At 33.2% G+C, this 27,604-nt stretch overlaps 1 protein-coding gene and 1 long non-coding RNA gene across 6 annotated transcripts in view; one reads left to right on the forward strand and one right to left on the reverse strand.

Annotated features, from left to right (window-relative positions):
- The window catches only part of Ppn (proteoglycan-like sulfated glycoprotein papilin), a 743,946-nt gene that overhangs the window by 9,727 nt on the left and 706,615 nt on the right, over positions 1-27,604 (reverse strand). For 3 of the 5 annotated variants that reach the window (XM_069817363.1, XM_069817362.1, XM_069817361.1), the window contains 10 exons: positions 25,094-25,303; positions 23,262-23,432; positions 19,659-20,090; positions 17,322-17,534; positions 15,214-15,426; positions 9,527-9,778; positions 7,893-8,090; positions 6,808-6,941; positions 4,148-4,295; positions 1,448-2,026 (listed from right to left, as the gene is read on the reverse strand). In XM_069817363.1, the coding sequence (XP_069673464.1) occupies positions 1,448-2,026; positions 4,148-4,295; positions 6,808-6,941; positions 7,893-8,090; positions 9,527-9,778; positions 15,214-15,426; positions 17,322-17,534; positions 19,659-20,090; positions 23,262-23,432; positions 25,094-25,303 (2,550 nt within the window). The remainder of the gene's footprint in view (positions 1-1,447; positions 2,027-4,147; positions 4,296-6,807; positions 6,942-7,892; positions 8,091-9,526; positions 9,779-15,213; positions 15,427-17,321; positions 17,535-19,658; positions 20,091-23,261; positions 23,433-25,093; positions 25,304-27,604) is intronic. The other 2 variants (XM_069817364.1, XM_069817365.1) reach the window with 2 other exon arrangements.
- LOC138693418 (uncharacterized) lies at positions 6,813-13,007 on the forward strand. The gene is made up of 2 exons (XR_011330304.1): positions 6,813-6,949; positions 9,446-13,007. It is a non-coding gene; the product is annotated as an uncharacterized lncRNA (long non-coding RNA).

Genomic DNA, 27,604 nt, shown 5'->3' on the forward strand with positions numbered 1-27,604 from the left:
ACTATGTGCGTGTTGGCAATAAAATCAAGACAATAAATGAAAAAAAAAAATAGTTGCAGTCTTTGGAAATTTTTACGGTTAGTGATGACAAAGTAAATATTAAATATTGTATTAACTACATTTTTAAAGTCTTACTTGTGGTTTGTGATGTATCAGAATTCTAGCCAAATTGTTGGGTCTCGCCTGCTATATCAATAAAGTTACGCCGTTGATTTTCAAGTTCATTGTAAACAGCTGTTTTGTGATCCCATAAAATAAGTTACAGTTTTGAAGATTCGGAATGCCTGCTATACGTCAGAACTATCTACAATTTGTAGATGCATACACTCACTTTGTTGGTTTTCAAGGTTTATTTATTAATATTATTCCTTTTGTAATAAATTAGTTATAAACAAGTTTCTTTTCACTTCGTATTTACAGGATTTAAAGTTCACTAAGTTTACGCTAATTGGCACATACTTAATAGATAATGATGTGTATTGTTACGTATGTTGAAGGTATTTTTCTTAATTTTTTCATAGATCTTTATACTTGGGCCTTGGCCTATTTAAAATTATATTTTTAAAAATTTATTACAAATAATTTAGGATAACAGTATTGTTATGATGACTGGCGAGGTTCAAACTAAAACTGGCTTCCTGGGTATCGGAAATATTTATTGAAAAGCATGACAGATCACATGGGAATTAAAATGTAGGCCTATATGATATTCTAGACCTTTCACGTCAGGGGTGAAACAACATAAAGCGACAAAACATTGTCAATTTAATAGTCACATAATGGTTAATTGATTTGAATAGGGTATTGCGAAAGTACGTCGTTATTTTATTTATTTTTGGTAGAAGTAACATTTCTTTAAGTATTTATTTATTTTCCCTAGTACCATCAATTGAAAACACGTATGATTTTAATTTTTTTGAAGTTATAAGTGGCTGTATGCAAGTACTTAGGCGGTATTCTGAAATTCAAATAAAATACCATTTCGGATTCCGTAATAAATTACGTAAATCAATACGCTGAATCTTGATCATATGCGCTTAGTTTTGTATCAATTAATGTCGAAAATATACATGTGACAACGAAATCAAAGCACTAAAACGTCAAACGTCATGCCTTTATTTCGCCTCCGCCTGCCTCCACTCTGTGTTGCCAAACCTACCCATGCTCCGGCTTGTAACTAAAGAAGGCTCTGGTATGGCTCAAGCACGAGTTTTATTCTTAGCAGTGAATGTTTTCTTAAACTGGTAAGGGATAAAAATATGATAAATAAATAAGCAAAATCGCAGTTTTAAGTGTATCATAACAATGAGAAGCATAGTCTCGTGGTTATACAGTCGTTTCAAAGCATGCGTGAGTTACATTTCAATTTAAAAATCGCAAAGTATTGTCTCTCAATCACATTAAATGCAATCTGTTAAGTCACTTTGTTAGTATAATTATGACTCACCTGTGAACACTCTCGGTGTGTCAGGACTTGGCAATGGTTCAGGAGCAGGGACATGCGCGGGCTGGGGCGGAGGTGTGGCCTCAACCTCCGGAGGTTTGATCTCTGGCTGTGGCTGTGGTTGTGGCTGGGGTCTGGGCCGTGGCGGTTGAGGAGGTGGTCGGACAGGTCTGAATGGATAGGAAGGTTTCTCAGTAGAAGGACTCACTTCCAGAGTTTCAGGTTTCTTCGGTGGTGGAACAAGATATTCGTTGTAAGAATGATCTCCAGGACTGCTAGAGTACACGGGACCCACCGCCTGGACTGTTACGGTCCAAGAAGCGGCTCTGCCATAGCCGTTGTATGCTTGGCACGTGTAAGGTCCGAGATTTCTTAGGGTTACAGATCGGATCAGAAGGGAATGGTCTCGTCGTTGTTCAAATTGCTCTGAACTGAATGGCAGCATGCGTTCGCCCCTCCACCAAGTGACGGTTGGGATAGGCCAACCAACAGCGTAACACTGCAGTACTGTCGGTGCACCCAATGTCACCACCACATATGTCTTGTCCTCCCCAATCACCTCAGCGGGGCGTGAAGTGGGCTCTACAAGTAGTGTTAGTCACATACATCCATGCAACACAAATCTACTAAGCACATTAGACACTGGTACCAAGTGTTATTTGTACATACACCAAGACAAAAGACGTTTTATAGTATACGATTTAATCGTTTTATAAGAATAGAGATATTAACATACTAAGAAACAAGTAGTAAAAGGAATAATACAAATGTTATGTAATTAATTATGAAACAGATAAAAATGGTATTTATTGGAATGCCTCAAAACTTTATTTAAAATGCCTTGAATCTAATTGCTTAGATTGCTACGTACTTCAGTTAGTACACTAAAATTCATCATAATCGCCAAAAAGTAGGCAATAAACAGTTAGATACTCTGATTTCGACTTTTAAAATAAGAATATACGTACTAAAACACGCCAAACCTCCAGTATTTCACTAATTTATCAATTTACATGTTTCTATTAAAGCATCAACTATATCGTCAGTTCTATTTTTGTACATTTATCTATATCTATGCGTTTGTGTTGTATACACTACATCTCGCCAAAATATTGTAAAAAATTGTAATTATAATTAATCTTGTACAATTTTGACTTGTTCTACATCTTAAAGCTTCATTGCTAATGTTAGAGCTATGGAATATAATAAATGAAATGGAAAAAAAAAAAATTATATTTAAAAACGTCTTTGTTTTTTTTTTCTCAAGAAAAATATTGACCAGGCGAGTAAATAATGGAAAATATACGAGTATAATATATTTAAATGAATAGTAAAATCATTCTAAGCAGTAATCATTCATACAATAATGCGTTCCTTTCTTTATTCACTGAAATAATAGTAATTAAAACTTGAAAGTGTATTTTATTATTGTAAACAGTAAATGAAATTGTGTAGGCCTAATCATAAAAATTTACACTTTGAATCTATATTCTTCGAGTTTGAATAACAGAATATAATACTCAGAGTAAACATCTTTTATCCTTTTTCTTTAATTTAATTGAAAGTTTCAAATACTTGACCTAAAGGAAATTAAAAACACTTAAAATATTTAGTAAGAATTTCAAATGAATGATCTTTAAGGAACTAACAAAATTTACTACATTATTGAAAAATATATATATATAAAATTAAAATTTCGTTTAGAACATTGTTATAAAGCGAGTGAGAATACTACTGTTGCTTTCTCTGTGATCTCCATGCATTTGTCAATACACAAACTAGAATGTGCCCTGTTATTAATAAGAAACATGCATGATAAAGTGCTGTCAGATAACAATAAGTATGGTTCCACAAAAACCTATATTTCTGAAAATATCAAGATGTCAAGTACCTATATCTGGAAACTGAATTTAATAAAAATTCATATTCAATAAAAAATCAATCACCAAAATAGTGTATCAATGCTATTATTTATTGTTTCTTGGACCATTTAAATTCTTAGACATGCTTCATATCCAGTATAAAACAGTTTAAGTTTACATCCAACGGCAATTTGATAATGTAATTCAAATTTTATGCCTTCATCCATTCATTTTTTTTTAATGATGAGTACCTGACTTCATGTCATTCACCCAGGCATCCACATATAGAAGTGATACGCTGAAACTGTAGTTCTTTCTGCCACAATAGGTATTACCCTTAGTATACCATGAGAAATGAACTGCATAGCACCACCGTATGATTATGATGATGATGATGATGATGATGATGAATGAGCAGTGGTGGAATTTCCGTAATACCCCACGAAAATCTACCTCAAATTCCACTTGGACCAGCCGTGATTTGAACCCTGGGCACTAGCATATAATGTAAGATAAAAGATGTTCATGTTACACGAGTTTATTAAGAAGAAATTTTAGAAAATTACTCACATTAAATTCATTACATATATCACGTACTTCAATAGTCAAATAAAACTTATGTCTAATATATTTATTTTCGTATAACTTAATTACATAATATGTATACTAAAAGTATGTCTTACGGGATTACTGTTATCTGACAGCATATACAAGAATGGAATCCACATTAGAGTAGGTGCACTTTACCATGCACATTGATAATGTTAAATTTTATTAATGCCTGTTAGTTTAACATAATTCCTTCTTCCAGAGAAATGTCTGTATTTACACATACTCTTACCTGTTACTTCTAATTGGAACCGTTTTTGTATTGGTTGACCAATACCATTATCTGCTATACAGATATATACTCCAGTATCTTTGCGATATAATCCAATTATCTGCAAGGACCCATCTAGCAGCAATTTATACCTTCCAGAACCATCAATCTGCAAACAGGCGTTAATGTAATTACAGTAAAAAAAAGACAAGTAATTCTATTCCACTACGATTTTTATTTATTTATTTATTTAGGAGTTTCTCCACTGCTGAAGTTTCTCTCGGCCAAAAACAGATATGATGCACATAAATGGCAAATGTGAAGTACATTTGAAAAGTTTTTTTCCAATGTACATGGACTTCACCTGGATGAAATCATTTATTTTATGAAATTTCTTGCTTGAAGAAATATGTGAATTTAGAGAAAAGAGCAAAGTGAAATAAAGAAAATGCTACTCTGGCCACCTGAATTTTGTTTTTGGGTCTGTACAATTCCAGAAGTTGACCGAAATAACTTCACATGTTCCTAGTGTAACGTTCAGTGAAGATTTTTTTTTTGTTCCTTTATGAAAATGTTGTAGAGATCCAAAAAAAATCCAGAATGAGTTTGTTCGAACCATGCTAGCTATCTTAACCAACTTCAACATGACCTGCCAGGAATTTGTTGCAAAATTGGGATCCAGAGAAGACATGCTTTGAAAATACCAAAAGTAGTTAAATAGAATGAATATTTGTAATGTGTAAATAGAATGAGTATTTTAACTCTCAGGTGCGTAAAAACAATAAATGAATGGCAAACTAACAGAAATGTTAAAGGTAGTTTTTTTCATATATCAATATCTGTCACCAGAAATTGTGAAAAAAAATCTGGTAACCTTAACTTTAACAGATATTAAGTAGTTTCTGTATAAGTTAGTTACACTGTGGATCATTTGTTTAGGTACTCCAGCATTATGTAGGATTGTAAGTAATTTTTCTCTGTTAACTATATCAAATGCCTTAAAATAATCTATAAATGTAATATATGTAGCCATGTTAAATTCTCTCTGTTTTCGATTAGAATTTTAAAAGTGAAGAACCCATCAGTACCTCTTCTACCCTTCCGAAAACCAATCTGTTCTTCTCCAGTAAGTTTGAATAATATTCACATAATTTATTAATAATAAATTACGACCAGTCTCACAGTTTAGAAACAAGTACCAGCTGCAGTGGAAAAACCGTGTCCAACGAATGAATCGAAATAGACTTCCAAAAACCATGCTTCAATACCGTCCCCAAGGGAAGAGATGTTTAGGTCGTCCAAAAAAAAAGGTGGACCGAGAATGACTCACTGAGACCATAACAGCTTGGGCCTTATACTTGTTTGGATGATGATGATGATGATGATGATGATGATCGGTATGGCATAGTTGCGCCCCGTAGTCAATTGGGAGGCCTAGGCATGGCATAATTGCGCCCTGAAGAAATCAGGTAGCAGAATGGACATGGCATAGTTGCGCCCTGATGGGCATAGTACACACGAAAGTGATTGTCATAAAATAAATAAATTACTTAAAAATATTACAGTGATAGCTGCATTGAAATCAGATAGGCCTAGTGTATGATCAATTTTGCTATTTAAAATAACACTTTTTTATCGATCACACACAATAAATGGACTGTATTTTTTGTTTCTACATCGATATCTTAACCCTATGGTACAGGGTTTCGAAAATTGAATCTTATAACCATTATCAATTATTAACTCTTCACCCTTTTCACTAAACTTAACATTCATTTAAAATTAACCTCACTATATGCCACAGACGGTGTGAAAATCACTAATAAAATGTCAAGACTGCTGAGGCCCCATATTCCAACGGCTCACTCATTTGAATATGTCAGTTAATAAAGTACTGCCAACCTCATGGTGTCCATTTTAACGGAAGGCTATTGATAATCACTGCATAAACAGTAGAAAAACAGTTAATAAAGTACTGCCAACTTCATGGTGTTCATATTAATACATATTAAATCGAATAAGAAATCAATAAAGTTGGTTGATTACGAGGCTCGAGTCTTTTTCTCTACCTATTTCATCGGGGCGCAACTATGCCATGCCCCTTTTCTCTACCTGATGGAACGGGGCGCAACTATGCCCACAAAACAGGGACCCTTCTTTATCTGCTGCATTTTATCTGACCGTGGGGCGCAACTATGCCCTGCCCATGATGATGATTTATTTTTTAACACATTAGCAAATATTTTATATTCAGAGTTCAAAAGGCTAGCAAATAATAATAATAATAATAATAATAATAATAATAATAATAATAATAATAATAATAATAATAATAATAATAATAATAATAATAACAACAACAACAATAATAATGATAACAACAACAAAATAATAAATTAAGAGCGCAATAGAAATCACAAACTGTAACTAAATTTACAGAGTAAGTATTAATCTAATCTTTTATGAATATTTTCGTAAAAAACTTATTAAGCTTGCGATCACTCCTTGATGTTAACAAATTTAAAAAAAGTACCTACAGTACTGGCACGGACATTACATTTCATTATCACTTGGGTAAGACTGTTTACCTTCCTTCACTTTTTCTTGATGTCGCCAAGTAGCCATGAATGTAAGTTTACCAAGGCAGTTATCTGGCTCTTATGATATTAGCGTTAACATACCACAACTGATCCTCTCCTCCACGTGATGGTTGGAGTTGGCCTTCCTCTGGCAACGCAATTTAGTGTCACATAATTTCCTTCCTCAGCACGTACTTCTCCTTCTGTCTGTGGCTCCTCAAATCTTGGAGGTTCAGCTACAAATGTAAGGCAACAGTATTGATATTGCACTACTCATAAGTTTGAAATCATTTTCATTACAATTAAGAAAAAACAAAACATCTGATTATAAAACAACGATGATAGATTTTTCACTTAACATTACGATATTATCAGATAAGACAACGTCACTAAAAGGTGTGGTCTTTCAGTTATCAGTATCATTATTTTATTTAATGATGCTTTTAACTGCAAAGGTTATTCAATGTGGCCCAAAAATGGCTAACAAAGTTTGTCTAAAGACCTCTAACAGCGCAAGAGTTCTTAAAATTCCGTAAATCTACGATACCAGTCTCCCAGCTTCAATTCTTTCTCAGGGGAAGTCATGCTAAGGAATTGATTACCCTTTAAAATAATCCATTCCCCTCAGATGGGTTTGAACCCATGAACTTCAGATCCAGTGACCAGCATGATAACCGCAAAGCCACAGAGGACAATCACTTTAATTATTGTGGCATTTAAAACAATTTTGATGGAATATTAAGATATTATTATTATTTATTCACTATTATTATTATTATTATTATTATTATTATTATTATTATTATTATTATTATTATTAAAATATTTTCAATTATGGAAGGGAAAAGTAACAAAACTGAAATTACTTCAATTAACATTTTCTTAGAATAATTCAGAGAAAATCGACTATGCAGATACGATAATAAATTTCACATCACTGAAATAAACATTTTATTGCTTTAGGCTCTTTAAAAATAAAACAAAGATTTTTCTAATAACCCACTAATGTTAAGATCATATAAAAGAATTGACAAGATATCGATACTTTATTTTGTTATAAGTGAAGATAATATTAACTCCTCTTTTGAAGTAGACTTAAGGCTCAAGATCTAGCTAAAAAGTGTTCATGTAATTTGATTTCATACGAAAGAAAATATATATATTATTCATTATAATATCGCACTAACCTCCTGGTATGCCGTATTCTGGAGGTAACCTCGGAGATTCTGTTGTTAAATGTTCAGGGAATACAGGATTCAAGCAAGAAGAGACACAGCCTTTGAAGCAACACTTGGCATCGCCAGTACAGTCAGCATCTGACTGACACTCGTGAACACAGGTTCCATTGCTGACTGCGAAGTCGGGGCACTGTCCAGGTTTGTTTGCTGTAAATCACAAATTGAAAAACTCGTGAAACAGATGGTACATAATTCAATGTTAGTAATTCCCTATCTTTCAGGTATCAGTAAGCGTCAGATATAATTGAAGACCTCCCCAGAATAAGAATGTAACCAACAAATCTATAATACTCTTTCAGGAGGAAAGATAATAATTTCAGGAGCATATTTTGCTATATTTACTAGCAGAACCATTTGACTAATTAAAGATATAAGTGTATTCAGCTACTGGGTACAACCATTTATTGTAAATCATTTATTATAACATAAACGAATGCTTTAAAATTACGTACTTTTTCACTCAAGTCACACATTTTATTAATTTAAAAATAAAATAATATATATCTTATACGTGACCAATTTCACTCAATGGTAAAAGAACAAAAACGCGATAATTTATAAAAATAAATATTGGTTTGATAAATAGGTCTACAATCTACAATACTCAACTCTTAAGAATTTCTTACTTAAATTGCTTAAGGGCAGATGTAGGTCAAAATCCAAGGCTTCAGAAAATCATTAATATCTTCTAATGTATTGTACCTGAACTACGAAATTTTGCATACCGTATTAATTTTTAATCGTGTGATAATGGTCTGTGATTTTTTTAAAGATTTTTATGCGTGCAGTTTTTAATTTAAAAAACTATGCATTAAGTTACTATGCACACCGTATGTACATTTTTATAGAAACTTGCCAATGAAACAACCTGATATTTTTTCTTCCTAATAAGAGAACACAAATAGGCTATAACATATTATACAGAGACTTTTTCATAGTCCTCTCCTTTTATTTATTATAAAATTTTTAATCTAGTTAAATTTGGATTACAAATCAGTTTTCTTTACAATGCAAAAAATAAAATCGGGCATATTTCATAATTCTTTTCCAAAATAAAGCGAATCTACTCAATAAAAATTAGCGTGCAAAGTTTCATCCAAATCACCTCAAATAGTTTTTTGAAAAAAAAAAAAAAAAAAAAAAAAAAAGGACACCAGTACACTTAGTATTGAAAAATGTGAATTATGGGAAAATGCGGACAAAGTTAAACATTATTTTCGGTACCTTATGCTCTTTATATGGCCTTAAAATTGTCCATATCCATAATTAGGGCCGAATTTGCCCTTCAAATTTTGAGGGAAGGTTGAAACTACTATGTATACTGTTAAATGACAAATGTTTTTTTGTGATTTTTTACCATTTTGACCGATAGCTCCCCTTAATTAATGGTAATGCACAATCATAATCTAACCACAAAAAAAATAAATAAATAAATAATGAAACATCAACAATATCGCAAATGAAATTAAATTAAGTGAAAAAATTTTTCTTTCCTCTTTCAGGACGAGAATGGAATCTAGTGTCTTTGTTCAGAGAACTCACACACCAGAATCTGATGCAAATAATCTGGTAACACAACTTACTTGATCTGCACACTGCTCTGAATTCTGTGTCTCCTGTCTGTGGATTGCGGTGCAGATCGACAGAACACTGTGTGTCATCATGGCAGACATGATCTCTGCAAGGATCGTGACAGCGACATCCTACACAGTCGTCGTTATCCACAAAGCGCTCGACTCCATAAGGACAATGAAGTGTGTTACAGTGCAATTTCGCAGAGTGGCATTTGTCTTCGTCCGGTTTCTCTGGTCCAGAATCAACATCGATCTCATTAGCTGCAAATAATTCACGTGGTGAATGTACTGAGAGCTCAAGGAACACTAACAATTTCCATTTTTAATGTGTAGGTCTATCAACAATATTAAGTTCTCATTTTAATTAAACCATGCTCAATTGTAAAAGTAATGACATTACTTCTTTCAATAACCCCTTTCTCTGCTTATGGTATCTTTGAGATGTAACATAATGCAGTAACCTTAAACTGCAACAATGATGATGATGATGATGATGATGATGATGATGATGATGACGATGATGATGATCATAGAATTTTGACAGTCAATTATACATAAATTATATAACACGACAGATGTACACTAACAAAGGACTGTTCATGAATTAATGGCAAAACTTCCTCTTGAACTGTGTACATTGTTAGATCACAACGGTAGATAGACAAATACAGTACAAGGTTGCAAATTTAAAGCTTGAATAAAATATTAAATACTATTTCATGTGCGAGAACAAGAATTATGAGACCCAGTTCTTGAATATTCCAAACCTTTCCTGTGCGAAACAGTCATTAGCTAATTGAACTATGCTTAAAAGATCATGATAGTGACAAAGGCGGAAGAAGATGTAACGTAAATTTACAAGAATTTCTTCTTTTCCAATACTTGATCAAAAAAACTGCTTAAATATCAAAGCTTAAAGATGATTAGAAACTCAGCTCACTAATAACTTCATTGGTAGGTAGTATTACTTCTTACTCTTTTACTGTGGATATATTTTCCTGGAAATACTGAATCAAAATCATTAGATAATGTGGCAGCACAAAAAGACATTCTTATTTACAAGAATTCAAGAGTGCAGAAAAAGATATAGGCCTACAGTGTAACTTCACATTTCAACTCTAATATAATTATTATTCATTTTTCTATATACTCTTTTAACACTTATATATCACTGATTAAATTGCAAACTTCTTTACCGTTTTAATATTTAGTATTTACCTTTGGACAAAGAAGTACAAGATTTCGAAACTAGTCAAGCAAGGTAAATCCTAAATATTAACACGGTAAAGTAGTTTTCAATTTAATAACTAATATAATTCTTTGTGTCTGTATACAAATTATTGCGTTGAATGTAGACAATGTACAAACAGAAATCCAGTATACATGCAAGACAATCGTTTTAAGATGTACCGGTAATAACTTTTCTGCATTACATATTTATTATTATTCCCTTACAATTTTATTTTTCTGGTGACGTAAATATGTATCAATAGGCCTATATGCTTCAGGTCACAATAATGATTCTCAAATGAGAAATATGGTGTGAAGCATTCATGGTCCATTTTAACAATGTTAGTTCAGGATTTTCTTGCAAAGAAAGAAAACAACTCACAAAAGATCTCTTCGGAGTAGAGACAGTAAGTTACCTACGAGTAGATTCAAAGTGAAAATTGCATGACGAAGTAATAGGCATAATTGAAAATCAGTTTGTATTAAATTAATAAAAGTAGGTTAACACACTATTCTACAGTTAAGTGTTCATTTTATGGATTCAGTTTTGCTGTACGAATATAAATTTCACATTTTCACACAATACCATTCTACATTCACGAAACAAATGTCATGTGTAAGTTGAATTGATTCATGCAAACACAGAGAAAACAAATTCAAGAATATATTATTTGTGCGCATATTTACAAATAAACTGTGCAATAGCAAGTGTGACAAAAGAAACAAAAGCATGCAGAATGTGCCAAACACTCAGGAAACAGTGATGTGATAATGATGAAGTGGAAAAAGAATAACTACTTTAGAAGTTCTGAATAGGTACGGACAACAATAACTTTAAAATGTTTGCCGTAGTAGCTTCACTCAACGTTTCTTTATAAACAGGAACTCTTTATAAATTACGTCATAATATGTTGAAATAATACCAGTATTCTTTTCTATCAAAATTTTAAGTGGAAGAGAACTCGTATGTATTTTTTTTGTAACAAATATTCATTATATGAAGGAAAAAGCGTAAAAAATATTTATACATCTTGATTACACAATTTTTAACACTGTACATATTCCGAAAAAAATATTTGTGTTATATTACATGATTCCATTATAAATGTAAAATTTCTCGTAGAAATTTTGTTGTCTGCTCTTAGCAATAATGCTCAGAAGCAATTATTTACAGTTACACCACTATATTCTCCCCTCCTCTTCATCGTGTGACTATCTACCAGTGGCGGTGCGTCAGTAAGAGCACAAGAGCACGTGAACACCTTGTTTCCATTCATGCATGACTAGTTTTATTATTTAATACCATATTGACGTAGTGGGGATGTATAATATCAGAATCGAGTATTTTAAACTTCCCACATCTTGCATAAACTTCTTATGTAAACTTGGCAACATCTGTTCACGTACAAGCCGTGCTCTTTTGAAGAAGGTTACAGGAATTTCACGATGCGCGGGAGAAACTTGTCTTTTGCTGGCCGCTTATGTCTCGTCAAGAGCACAAAGCATTAAGTGTACAGTGAATCTGTCCTACAGATGTCAGGTGCATTGATGCCTATCGTTCACATGTTATACCTCGAGGAAGAAATTGAATAGTCTGTATTTTAGCCTGTATGTGTCAGCATTTCTCACTGTTGGAACGTTTACTTTGTGTGGATGTGTGTACAGTGCAGCTACGAGAGTATAGTTTGTGAATTACTATATTTACAGTGGCGTATACTGGTTAAAGGGTTTGGGCTACCGCTGACCCTATTATTACATAAAATATATCTAACAATTACTTTAATTTTAATTACTATGGTAAAACTAATAATACAAAATTATTACATTATGTTATATTATAAACTTTTTCTTTTGTAATTTCCTTGGGCTAGCCCCGGTAGCCCGCAAAATACGCCCCTGTACTTTAGTGTCAACATAATAGCATAGTTTTGATTTCAAACACGTGTTGGCTGAATGTGATGGTGGTATGAATTATTTAAATATCTGTATGGTAGTGTATAATATTTAAGAATAATATTTACTGCATATATTTATAGTACCGGTAATCAATCTATGCGAATGGGATTACAGTACTGGTATAGGCTATAGTGTATCAGTGTGTTGTGAATCAAAATATATTACTGAACACATGCTTTTGTAAATAACGGCACTGTGGTATGTATTAATTTTTAACAAACGTAAACAATGAACTCTGTTCAAGTTATTTTGAACAGTAAACTGGCTTACCAGAAAAAATTAGAAATAAAAAGAAAAGACTGGGTTTCATTATTATTATTATTATTATTATTATTATTATTATTATTATTATTATTATTATTATTGTTGTTGTTATTATAAGTTGTTTTGAATTTATATACGGTTTTTTCGATAGTGAAACATTGGAATCATGACATTTCATATTAGGCTAAACATACGATTTCAAATTCTCTTCGATTTTGGAACACAAAACTGTGAACATATGTAATATTTTATCACAAGCCGCCACTGCTATCTACATTCCCCATACCTACAGAAAAGAATTTGCATGTAAGTACCGGTAACATTTTGCACCTTCATTTTCTATTCTTATTACAGTAACTACACCTAATTTACTTTTTGTAATTAAATAATGCCTAAAACGACATTAATTACGAGAAAATGATTTAAAAATAATTTTCATACACTAATTTTGTTTACTACTATGTTCTATAATATGTACTCGAATATCTTGGAATATAAGTTTAAACATCAAATGTATCCCCCCCCCCCCCATATTTAATTGGGGATTAAAAGGTTTTTAGACCTTTTGCTTACTTTCTACACCCCAACTCTGGCTACTAGCAACAGGCATCTATAATTTTTTTATTGGATTATTTTACGATGCTGTATCAACATTTAGGTTATTTAGCGTCTGAATGAAATGAAGGTGATAATGCTGGTGAAATGAGTCCGGGGTCCAGCACCGAAAGTTACCCAGCATTTGCTCGTATTAGGTTGAGGGAAAACCCCGGAAAAAACCTCAACCAGGTAACTTGCCCCAACCAGGATTCGAACCCGGGCCACTTGGTTTTGCGGCCAGACGCGCTGACCGTTACTCCACAGGTGTGGATGGCATCTATAATGAACACCGATCAAAATACCCTTCATTTCTCATGAAAAACAGCAACTGAATAGACTACAGTAGACTATAGTGGACTTTATGTTGTCAGCAAACAGCTGGATACATTAAGAAGATTGATCATTGATTACTTTCAGAATATAGAAATAACTTTCAATATTAATTTAGTTTTTTTTAACATATTATGAACTGGAGATAATACCCCTCATTGCTCATGAAAAACAGCAACTGAATAGACTACAGTGGACTATAGTGGACTTTATGTTGTCAGCAAACAGCTGGATACATTAAGAAGATTGATCATTGATTACTTTCAGAATATAGAAATAACTTTCAATATTAATTTAGTTTTTTTTAACATATTATGAACTGGAGATAATACCCCTCATTTCTCATAAAAAACAACAACTGAATAGACTACAGTGGACTATAGTGGACTTTATGTTGTCAGCAAACAGCTGGATACATTAAGAAGATTGATTGATGAACTGGAGATATAATCTGAGTATTAGGGAATAAACTATTCAATAAAGTAGTTTGGCAGTTCTTGTTGCGTTACTTTATTAAAGTCTTTAAAAAAACCTATATAATTAAGAATGTTAAATGCAATTACTACCGGAAACGGTGGTTCTAAATATGTATATCCATACTGTCTAAGAATAAGAAAGAGAGGTACCTACATATTTTAATAAATCTATTAAATTACAAATATAAAGCGAGTTCTCAAAAACCATATCCAAAATATAGTAAAAAAATATGATTCTTCATCTATTAATAATTACCGTATATAAAAAGAATAAGATTAAAGCAACATTAAGGAGAAAGTATAGATATTTAAACAATGCACAATATAGTCTATTAAAGTGAAGAATGAGCATTTTCCACATATTTTCAACATCTGAACTTTTTAAAAAATATATATATTCCAGGCATTTCGTAGAAAAGAACAAGAAAACTAATTGTTTCATAATAAACAGCCACAGTGCAGCAACAGAATTCGCAAGTAAAGTAAAATTCTTCTTAGGCATTAGAACTGAAATTAATACGTCCATTTCTAGACTTAAAAGTCTTGTTTCTGAGTTTCATTTTATTCTTTTAAATAGGTACGACTTAAATCACCACCATTAATTTAACAAATCTTTAATTCTGTCACTAAGAAAATTTAAACTAGCACTACTGTGATATTTCGAAAAAATGCTATGCTTTTATTAAAATTCAGTTCAATCATGCCAAGAGGTGATTGTAGATCTCGTATAACCTCAATTTTCTCAGAAACTAGACTTCAGTAAGCTTGAAGTGTTTTAAAGCAAAAGGTGTGCAGAAGAGAGCTGGTGCATGTGCTGGTGACGTATGGCAACCTCACACTTACGTCGCACATCTGTTACACCAGGTTGTCCATAACCTCCTTGTAAGATAACAGAACAGAATGCAAGACAAGATTGGAAGTTCTTGAAGCGGTTGAGGTTGCCAGCACAACCACTGTAGATGAAGGGAATGCAAGTCTGTCGATCCTCATCAAAATACCACCTCTTATAGTAGCCACCTGAACATGGCCCACTGTCTACAGGCAGCCGACATATGGCTATGAAAAGATTGTGTGATGAAACAAATGTTAATAGTCTTAGTCTATATTAGTATGACATTCAAAATTATTCATTTTGTAAGTACAAATTAGTAATGAAAAAAGCTCTACTTCAAAGTATGTTAGTTAACTACAGTAAAAATTCAATACTTCTCTTCCACATCAAGCCACTCTTCCTGTATGTGATTACCAGTTTCTACTTGACATTTTGTTACTGACATTGTCCTTTTTAATGAATTTCTTACCAAGTTCATTATCTTTGGCTTTTAATATAAATATACCTACAATTTGTTTTACCAACCAATAATTAAATCTTTCAATCAAACTAGCAACCAGTCAATTAATTCATCAATCGTCATATTACAGTAGAACCCCGATTATCCGTCACCCTATTAACCGATTGTTGGATTATCCGTCTGTCATTCTCTCCTTTTTTGTTGCAGAAAAAATATTGAGTACTTCACAATACATTAGTACGTATTTTTTTTTTTATAGAGAGTGATATTAGAAGCCTTTGTCCTTACACGTTATGATCTACTGTTCGAGTGACCTGTTTAATTTCTCTGCAAAACATCTTCCAGAAGTGCCAAAAGGATACAGTATGTTGTGCTAAGTATCGAAGAGAAGTGCATATAATTGCGTGATTTTGGAAAAGAGGAACTGTGGTTCATCTCACATAGGAATACGAGATTGGAGTTACAACTGTACGAGATTTAATAAAAAAAAAGGGATGAAGTGTATAAATTACTTAAATCTATAACATGAGACTTATAGTTTTCCTATCTTTGCACAGAAATCCATCATAGGAAGTTTCCTTGACCCTTAGAAACTCGTCATTAACATTCATTCATTCATTCATTCATAGTGTTCTGTCACAGCAAACTCAGCATTCTCCAGTCTTTCCTATTTCCTGCATTCCTCTTAGTCTTCGCATATGATCCATATATCTTAATGCCGCCTATTATTTGATACCTTCTTCTGCCCCGAAATCTTTTCCCGTTCACCATTCCTTCCAGTAAGTCCTTTAGTAGGCACTTTCTTCTCAGTCAGTGACCCAGCCAATTCCTTTTTCTCTTCTTGATCAGTTTCAGCATTATTCTTTCTTCACCCACTCTTTCCAACAGAGCTATTACACTTAAAACTTCTGATCCACTACCTAATGTGTTAAAACACATGACCAAGGAGGAAATTACGAAACTGCATTATGCATTATGAAAGTCTTCTATAGTACGGATTATCCATTTTTTTCGATTAACTGTTCAGTCCCAGTCCACCCCCTTCATTGCCACGGATAATAGAGGTTCTACTGTATTATGCATCATGAAAGTATCACAATGTAGGACTTCAGATTTTCCCAGCGATGGATAGGGAATAATTTTTCTCGGGTTCTCAACCGGGTGAGTTGGATTGTTGATTGTTTGATGACTAGCTCCGCCATCTTCTTCAACAATCCAACTCACCCAGCTGAGAACTCGAAAAGAATTATTCCTAATTGTCACAAATTTCTAAAGCTAAAATCTAACACTTTCTCTCCTCCTTAAAGCATAATAACAACAATAGCACACAGATTTCAATTTTATCCCACACATAAATTATTAATGGTTATTTTCAAACAGCAGAGTGTCTATGTCTACAATGTAGTATTAAAGTGAAAATTTCGAAATATTAACATGCAATCCTGTTTAAAGATGTTAAAAATATACATTTAAATTATACTTTTAATTTATTTTTAACATCCATATTCCCAAGATAAGGAAATAAAATTTTCAAAGTGTTAAATACTGCTACAAAATACCATTAGTTTTGTGTCACTGAATGTCTAAAAAACCGATATAGGTTATTTTTGGGTAGGTGGTACCGGTACAATGATTTATACTCTATACATAATACTTTACCTTGGTGAGAGAGAGTTGTGTCATTGCCACTGGGATACAATTCCTCGCGGTGAAGACAAACTGTTTCACACTCTTCCAATGAACTGAAGCGATTGCCATTGCCACCACAGCCTCCATACACAAATTCCTGACAGCTACCAAGGGATGGGTTGTAATACCATTTTGGGAAATATGCTCGACAAAGGCCGGTCTCTTCAGGCATGTTACACACATCTGCGTTCAAAATAAAGGAAATAACATCTAGATAATGTAGCAACCAAAGAAATATTTTTTTACAACATCACAAAATATTACAATGCAAATTTAAACATTTCTCTCGCTTTGACCCTCCCATCTAAAGTGAGAAATAAAAAAGTTTCCCACTGACCAACTTTTGAAGGTGTAAATGTCTATTCTGAACAGATCACTTCGAAGTTAGTTTTTTTTCTCATGTTCCAAAAAATATTTCCATTTCGAATTGTTTTCTATGCTTTTCTTAGACATTGAGCTATCAACCAAAAAAAGTTACAGCGCGATTGATTGACTATCATAGGAACTACGACATGATAAATGTATAACGGAGCAGCAAACAGCATTCTCATCTGCTAGCTGCAGCTGGCAACTAAAAAACCAAAATGGCAGACGATTATACCTAGTCTTTAGAGAGCTCTACCCTGGCATGGCTAGACCCCTGACTAATCCCTAAAATTAATTACACTTTGCTCCCTTTTTCAAACTGATCCTTGTTTAAAATATTCAGTACTAACATAACTAGCATGCATGGAACTATATACCGTACTTTAAAAATCTTCCTATCCATTTTTCCGAATCTAATCAAAATTCTGAATGGACTTTTCTCCGAATACAGTAACCACTTTCCTGAATTCATTTTTCCGAAGCCAATGTTCCAAAACCACATTTTCACAGAATATCGTTTTCTCGATTCCATTTTTTCAAATGCACACTTTCGGAAATATGTAGCAATGTAGCAATAATAAATTTAAATTTCTACATATAATAATGGAATAGCAATAATGGAAACTTTTCAATAGTACTTGTACTAAGTTTCACCAAGATGAAGAAGGAACCTTAGGTAATGAAATCAGAACGAGATGGACTGAAAATATCGTTAAATGGTTAAAGGTTTCTTCTGTATCGAGTTAAAGAATGAAGAGGGAACCTCAGATACAATCCACATAGGATGGGATAAAATTATTATTTATTACTGTTGTGCAAGATTACAGGATGTCTGCTGCTTGCGCCTATGGGAATGAATGGTTGTCTGTTCTCTTGTAATTGTCCTGTGATCATGGTGTCTGTGTGGTAGCCCTGCATTGTATCAATCCCACATCCAGGAAAGCCTGTGATGTGTAGATGTCTAGTGTTAATTGAGACGCAATATCCTTCCTTCATTACATTGCAGAGGTATAAGTTGGGTCTATAAGGGAGGTAAAACTGATAAAAGAAAGAAAGAAAGAAAGAAAAAGAAAAGAAGAAAGAAAGAGAAAAGAAAGGAAAAAGAAAGAGAAAAGAAAGGAAAAAGAAAGGAAAAAGAAAGAGAAAAAGAAAGAAAGAAAAAGAAAAGAGAAAAAAGAAAGAAGTAGAAAATAAAGAAAAAATAAAGAAATAAAGAAAAAGAAAGAAAAAGGAAAGGAAAAGAAAGAAAGAGGAAAAAAGAGAAAGAAAAAGAAATAGAAAATAAAGAAAAAAAGAGAAAAAAGAAATAAAGAAAAAGAAAAAATAAAGAAAAAGAAAGAAAGAGAAAAGTTAAAGAAAGAAAGAGAAAAGAAAAGAGAAAGAAAAAGAAATAGAAAAAAAAAGAAAAAAGAAAGAAATAAAGAAAAGGAAAGAGAAAAAGAAGAGAAATAGAAAACAAGAAAGGAAGGAAGGAAGGAAGGAAGGAAGAAAGAAAGAAAGAAAGAAAGAAAGAAAGAAAGAAAGAAAGAAAGAAAGAAAAATTACAGGTCTTACAAAGAAGACAGCAGACAGATACAGCACTTATATAGGTTACCGGTACTGTAGATCATAACTTCATCATCTCATAGGCTACGGAAAATGTAAACAGATTTGCAAAATACCAATAAAAGGTAGTACAACGTAAATACTGCAAAATTTCAGCACAAAGGTCAAATGGAGCTGAATACAGTACTAAGTCAGTTACACCTCCGAAAAACAATTTTGAAAATAAGTTTAGAAAACACTACATTGGGATAAATCAGCATTCAGAAAATATTTCTTTCGGAAATTTGACTTTCGGAATTTGTATTTTGGAATAATGCTGTTCACAAAATTGTCCATTCGGAAAATTGCATTCTGAAGAATGACTGAAATCCTTGCAAAAAATATCATGTTACTGACCTTGGCCTTTGAATTTTCCACAGTGCCTCTCACATTGTTCTTGTGACTGGAACCTATTGGCATTTCCTCCGCAGCCACTATATATGAATGAGTGACACACTCCTTTAATGCTGTCGTAGTACCAGAGAGGATGTTCCTCAGTGCATGATCCTGTATCTACTGGCGCATTACAAATGCTACTAAGTCCCTCGTCAGGAGAGATGAAAGGTGCCTGTGTTGTCAGTATGAGAGTATCTGGCACCAGTGCAGCAGCTGTACTGCCTGTGATTACTCTGCAGTGCTCTTCACATTGCTGACGATCATTGAAACGGTTTGCATTTCCTTGGCAACCGCCATAATCAAACTCAAAGCAGGCACCAGCTGAACGATCGTAATACCACTGAGTCATGCTTCCGCTGCATGGACCCACAACTCGGGGGAGATCACATGCATCTGCAACAACAAGAAACATTCAAGGAAATCTTTACTTACTTACTTATAAATGACTTTTAGAGAATCCGGAGGTCCATTGTTGCCCTCACACAAGCCCGCCATTGGTCCCTATCCTCAGCTAGATTAATCCAGTCCCTAGCATCATATCCCAACTCCCTCAAATTCATTTTAATATTATCCTCCCATCTACGTCTTGGCCTCCTCAAAGGTCTTTTTTCCTCTGGTCTTCCAACTAACACTCTACATGAATTTCTGTATTCACCCATACATGCCCATTTCAAGCGTCTGGATTAATGTCCCTAATTTAGGTGAAGAATACAATGTGTGCAGTTCTGCGTTGTATAACTTTCTCCATTCTCCTGTAACGTCATCCCTCTTAGTCCCAAATATTTTCCTAAGCACCTTATTCTCGAACACCCTTAACTCTGTTTCACAACCAGACATAACAACCGGTAATAGCCTATAACTCTCTTATAAATTTTAACTATCTCTTTACTCTTGTCTAAATTTATTGGAAATGTGGCCATGAGACACAGAATAGAAGAAAATCAGAATTGAGGTGGTGTCCGGAAAACAGCCTCATGGTTCCAGGGGCACTTTTATTAGGGAACAATCGATTAGCTGCATTTTTCTGACAGCTTGAAGTTTGGTGATTTCAACTTGTGGATTAAGGATACAGCATTCTGTTGTGTTATGATATGTGCTGCGGAATTCTGTTCAGCAAATGTACGCCCTGCAAGTACATCCATCATTAGCAGTTGTGAAGTGCGACAAACCTAGGTTTCATGTTAAATAACGGAGGAAATACCGTGTGAAAATAATGCAAATAAAAGGAGGAGAGAATAAGTGAGCTTCCAATTCATCGTGGTATGGTTATTTTTCCATTAATAATAATAATAATAATAATAATAATAATAATAATAATAATAATAATAATAATATTAATAATAATAATAATAATAATAATAATATTATTATTATATTAATCTGTACTGTACTAATAATAAATCAGTAGCCGAAATTTTTCTGGTAATTTTCGATTTTCCAAAAATAATTGGTGTTAACATGTATAATTAACCACCCTGAAACCGAAAATCGCTTTTTTGAAATTATTGTTTATATGTCTGTCTGTCTGTCTGGATGTTTGTTACCTTTTCACACGATAACGTCTGAACGGATTTAGATGAAAATTGGAATATAAAGTAAGTTCGTTGTAACTTAGATTTTAGGCTATATGGTATTCAAAATACTTAATTTAAAAGGGGGGTTATATGGGGGCCTAAATTAAATAAATCGAAATATCTCGCTTATTATTGATTTGTGTGAAAGATGTTACATGACTAAAGATTCTTTAAAAATGATTTCCGATAAGTTTTACTCTTTACAAAATTTTGATAGGACTGATATTTAATGAGATAAATGAGTTTTAAAATTAAAATAACAGTGCCACCAAAGGCGGTGTAATGGAATAAAAACAAATGACTTCGTCTATAAGGGGCCTTGGACAACAACAAACGAAAGTTATTAAACATAGCCTACAGAGAATGTTTCTATGTTTGTATGAAGTAATATCGCAAGCTAGTAATATAATAAAAATAATAAACTTTTGTATGGGAGATACTTAAACTAAAAACATCAGGCCTCACCGAGGATGGCAATAAAATATATATCATATCATATATCATCACAACAAAGAAATATATAGGCCTACAGTGGAAGTTTATTAATCATCAGTTGATTCGGATTTCTGGTTTATCAAAACTGATTCTGTAAAATGTATTAAGTATTGCATCCATTTTTGAATCTTGCATACACCACTTTTAACACTTGAATATAATTAATTGATGAACTAGTGGACTTACTCGTGTTAAATATGTAATATTCGTCCGGCTTACAGCTGTTTCAGTGCATCACGCACCATCATCAGAGCCTACTACGAAATATACAAACCAGTGGCGTATACTGGTTAAAGGGTTTGGGCTACCGCTGACCCTATTATTACACAAAATATATCTAACAATTACTTTAATTTTAATTACTATGGTAAAACTAATAATACAAAATTATTACATTATGTTATATTATAAACTTTTTCTTTTGTAATTTCCTTGGGCTACCGCCGGTAGCCCAGGTAGCCCGCAAAATACGCCCCTGATACAAATACACTAAAACACACCCTGATCAAATCCTCAACACACAGATCAATTTCAGTACACACACACACTAGTCGACTCCACAATCCAACACATTCCAACAATAAAACACACCCTCCTAACAGGCAGAGAAGTTCGAGATGATGCCGCGATCTAGTAGGCTCTGATGATGGTGCGTGATGCACTGAAACAGCTGTAAGCCGGACGAATATTACATATTTAACACGAGTAAGTCCACTAGTTCATCAATTAAGTATTGTACTTTATTACTCTTGTCTATGAAAAATAGACATGTTCAGCACGCCTATGTTTCATGACGTATTATGCACTAAAGCATCCATTTTGGAAACGTCACACAAAGCTGAAAGAAAAAAAAACTCGTAGACATTTTTATGTAGGTGATAATCGAACTTATTTGGGTCACCTGAATTTTGTTTCTGGGTCTGTACTTACAGTTCAATATACATAGATGTAGATCATTTGTTTCGGACTATATTTAACTAGACAGTGTTTTATTGTTAAATTCAATAACATTTATGTAAATTGTCTTCCAGTTTATCCAGATTCTCAGTCATCCAGATCGTGCCCAATCCTGTTTGAGGCTGTTGTTAAATGGGCTTCTACTTGTTTTGTTCACAAATAAATACAATAAGATAAACATATTGTAGAACTGTTTAAGAGTGGCAAAAGTAAAACTTTTCAACCACATAAGTGTAATTTAAGGAACAAAAAAATATTTAATTTACAGCTGGTACAACAACCAATCAAAAGTATTTACAGCATCCCTGTCAGGTTCGTTCGCATACAATGGTATAATTTTAACGAGGAAAATTATAAGAAACAAGAAAATATAAATGTCTTCTAAGTAAGATACTATAAGAAAACAATGTTTTCAGTTCATATTCTGATATATCGGTACATCCTTTTATATTTACTATATAGGCCTATTTATTCTACTTTTTTACCGTACCAATGCTTAAAATTAAGTGCATTGCTACTGAAATAAAGTTAATCTTACCTTGTACATTACCACATCTGCTTTCACATTCTTCCCTTGTTTGGAACCGATTTTTATTTCCTTGACACCCTCCATAAAGGAATTGCTTGCAAACTCCATCACGACTGTCGTAGAACCAATTAGCAATTGACTCTGAACAGGGACCATGTTCTTCATGTAGGAAACACCACTCTAAAACGGTATTACAAAAATCGTATTAGAAAATCAGATTCTGTAACATTGAAACATGTTATAGGATGGGTTAGTCTTGTTCCCTCGCCATTTGTTTCCTATCACCTTTCATTAGATACCTACCAGAATGTAAAGGTAAAAGGTAAAGGTAAAGGTATCCCCGTAACATGCCATGAAGGCACTTGGGGGGCAAGAAACACAGTTACAAACGATTACACATTTAAAAAAAAGCTACACCTATTTATTGCATTTTGACAAAATGTTAACAAAATTTCCCATACATATTAACATAAAAGACTTGTCAATTCGCATTTTAGAATAAACAGTTCTCTTTTTCTGATGAGAAATCAAGTAATATAGGCCTTACTGTAGAACATCCACAGTAGAGAAGTAAATTTATCAAGAAAAGTATACTTACTTACTGGCTTTTAAGGAAACCAGAGGTTCATTGCCGCCCTCACATAAGTCTGCCATCGGTCCCTATCCAGAGCAAGATTAATCCAGTCTCTACCATCATATCCCACCTCCCTCAAATCCATTTTAATATTATCTTACCATCTACGTCTCGGCCTCCCCAAAGGTCTTTTCCCCCCTGGCCTCCCAACTAATACTCTATATGCATTTCTGGATTCGCCCATATGTGCCACATGCCCTGCCCATCTCAAACGTCTGGATTTAATGTTCCTAATTATGTCAGGTGAAGGATACAATGCGTGCAGCTCTGCGTTGTGTAACTTTCTCCATTCTCCTGTAACTTCATCCCTCTTAGCCCCAAATATTTTCCTAAGAACCTTATTCTCAGAAACCCTCAATCTCTGTTCCTCTCTCAAAGTGAGAGTCCAAGTTTCACAGCCATACAGAACAACTGGCAATATAACTGTTTTATAAATTCTAACTTTCAGATTTTTTGACAGGAGACTAGATGACAAAAGCTTCTCAACCGAATAATAACTGGCATTTCCCATATTTATTCTGCGTTTAATTTCCTCCCGAGTGTCATTTACATTTGTTACTGTTGCTCCAAGATATTTGAATTTTTCCACCTCTTCGAAGGATAAATCTCCAACTTTTATAGTTCCATTTCGTACAATATTCTGATCACGAGACATAATCATATACTTAGTCTTTTCGGGATTTACTTCCAACCCTATCTCTTTACTTGCTTCAAGCAGAATTTCCGCGTTTTCCCTAATCGTTTGTGGATTTTCTCCTAACATATTCACGTCATCCGCATAGACAAGAAGCTGATGTAACCCATTCAATTCCAAACCCTCTCTGTTATCCTGAACTTTCCTAATGGCATAATCTAGAGCAAAGTTAAAAAGTAAAGGTGATAGTGCATCTCCCTGCTTTAGCCCACAGTGAATTGGAAAAGCATCAGTTAGAAACTGACCTATACAGACTCTGCTGTAAGTTTCACTAAGACACATTTTAATTAATCGAACTAGTTTCTTGGGAATACCAAATTCAATAAGAATATTATATAAAACTTCTCTCTTAACCGAGTCATACGCCTTTTTGAAATCTATGAATAACTGGTGTACTGTACCCTTATACTCCCATTTTCTCTCCAATATCTGTCGAATACAAGAAAAGTATACCTACATTAACTACATTTGTAGAGTTACAATGAAAAGTATCATGACTACCAACTCTTTCACCTGTCTTAAATTCTTCTTCTGGTGCTGGAGTGTTATATCCACTTTCACATCGTCGCTGACAGTCCTGCATTGTTTGGAAGTTGTTTTCATTACCACCGCATCCTCCATAATAGAATGGTGTACACCGTATGTGATAAGAGTCATAGTACCACCTTTCGGTGTAGTTATGACATTCGCCAGAAGCAGCTGGTAGTAAGCATATATCTTGTTCTGTAAGAATAGCAATAAAGTATTAACGGCATTGACAAAAGCTTGGTAACATCACGCATAAAATACTTCCTGTTGAACAATTAATTTTAATTCCAAATGCAAATATTTTTAACTGGCTAAATTTCATCCATTTACTTACGATCGAAGCCTCCTGAGTCCTGAGACATTATTTGTTTTCTTGTATGAAGTATAGTATACTATACTCTAGGACCCAGGAGGTTAAACATTAAATCCAATGCAAATACTGATAACTGATGCAAAATATGCTATCTATAGCCTTTCAAATATGCAGCATAATTCTACTAAACCTTGACAGAATGTAATCCTAATCAACTTATACACACAAACAATTTTGAACTTTTAATGCACGCCTTCCTGCAGCAATAAAAATTTGAACATGGTAGCAAAATTTTACATTGTTTTGAGGAAGTTTTATTTATCTTTAATGTATCATAAAACATAATATGTTATTTATAACAAAAATATTTTCAATGAAAATTATCATATTAAACTGTAAGCAAATTTGTACCGTATTCATTGTCTGTATTTTAGTTCCCAAGAAAATTGAAAAGTACGTATTAGTGAATAACTTCCTCAAAACTGCATTTATATATAACGAAAGTTATTTTATTAATATTTTTTGTGTGAACTCATAACTCATTGAAATAATGGTTAAAATTTTATCTGATGTGTATGTAGCCTACAGCAAGTAGTAAATAGGCATGACAAAATGGACATGAAAGTAATTAAAAAAAATATCAATTGTTTAACTGATAGCAAAAATGGTGGTTAATTCGTATTGTGCAAAACATTTCAGAGATAAATGTAGAAAGAACTCACACATATATATTATATCGATAATTGACTCACATTTCTTTCATTGAAATCATTTTACCAGCACATATAATATACAAAAATTTTATTCTAGGATTAATATGATCAATCACATTTAATTGTGCTTTACATACATAAAATATGTTAATATTCACGATGCTTCTTGGAAGTAATGTATGTGAACTTTGAACGAGAAATTGGCTTGTCACAATGCAGGAATATTATGTAGAGCTAGTTTTGAAAGCTGATGGTAACGATGAGTTGGTGAAGGTGCTTGTAATGATGGCTATGGTTTTGTTTGTAATGTTAGTGGTTGAACCAGTAATGTAATAATGATGAATACAATGAGGATTCTGATATTGGTAATGGTGGTGATGATAGTAGTGGAGGATGATGTCATTGGTGATGACAGTGGTGGTGGTGGTGGTGGTGGTGGTGGTGGTGGTGGTGGTGACTTATTATTTCGAATTCAGTTAAAGTCTTTTCAGAATTGCGATGTCTACTTACATGCGTCTAAATTAATGTTTTAACATATTTCAATCACAAGTTTTGCTGTCTACTTAATTTCTCCTTTTTTTAAAATTTCGTGGAATTTTCATCATACAAAACAAACAACTGACAGAAGGTGTAATCTTTTCCCAGAAACTATAGAAAAGTTACTTGTGTTGTATTGTAACCTGCAGTGGTGTACATAGAATTTTTTCAAAGGGGGAGGGGAGAGGGGTGTTCATTATTAAAATTAATGGTTTACAATTTACATTATCGGTATTTTAAATTTTGTATATTATTATTACTATTATTTACGGTATATTTATATTATGTTCTAATAGATCATATTCATGAATATTCTTATAAAATCTTTGAAATGTAATTTTAGCACAGTTATCAAATTTTAACTTCTGTTTAATTTTGTATAATAAAAAATGCTTGTGTCATTATTACACTTGCATAATAATTACATTATATATTTAGTCAACAGTTATTTGTATATGGAAAGAAACACACTTTACATAACAGGAAAGTCCATGGAAGCAATAAAATATAGTGAAATATATGTAATCTTTTTTTTTTATTTCAGAAGGTGGGGAGGAATTCAAACCAGGTAACCCCTTCCCTTGCATACGCCCCTAGTAACCTGTGTTGAGTCTAACCATTGTAAGCCTTTTTTTTTATCTTGTTCTCTTCAGTGTAAAAAAAATGAGTTACTGGTATCTAGTTCTTGCATTCATGTAATGATATGGTGATGCTGAAAACTTGTTAAATTACTGATATTCAGTTTTTGCCCTCAGGGCTCACTTTTTTTTTTTCTAATTATGTAAACCTACTTCAAATGGTTTAGAAACGAAGATAGGCAGGCTATTTTAGCATAGGTATTTTCATATTTTGTCAAAACAAATTTCATAATTTGGACAAATTTTCTTCATATTGCGCCAGTTTCTAGTGATGATTGATGATGGTTATGGTGAT

Source organism: Periplaneta americana, chromosome 17 (genome assembly GCF_040183065.1).
Source record: "Periplaneta americana isolate PAMFEO1 chromosome 17, P.americana_PAMFEO1_priV1, whole genome shotgun sequence".
NCBI lineage: Eukaryota > Metazoa > Arthropoda > Insecta > Blattodea > Blattidae > Periplaneta > Periplaneta americana.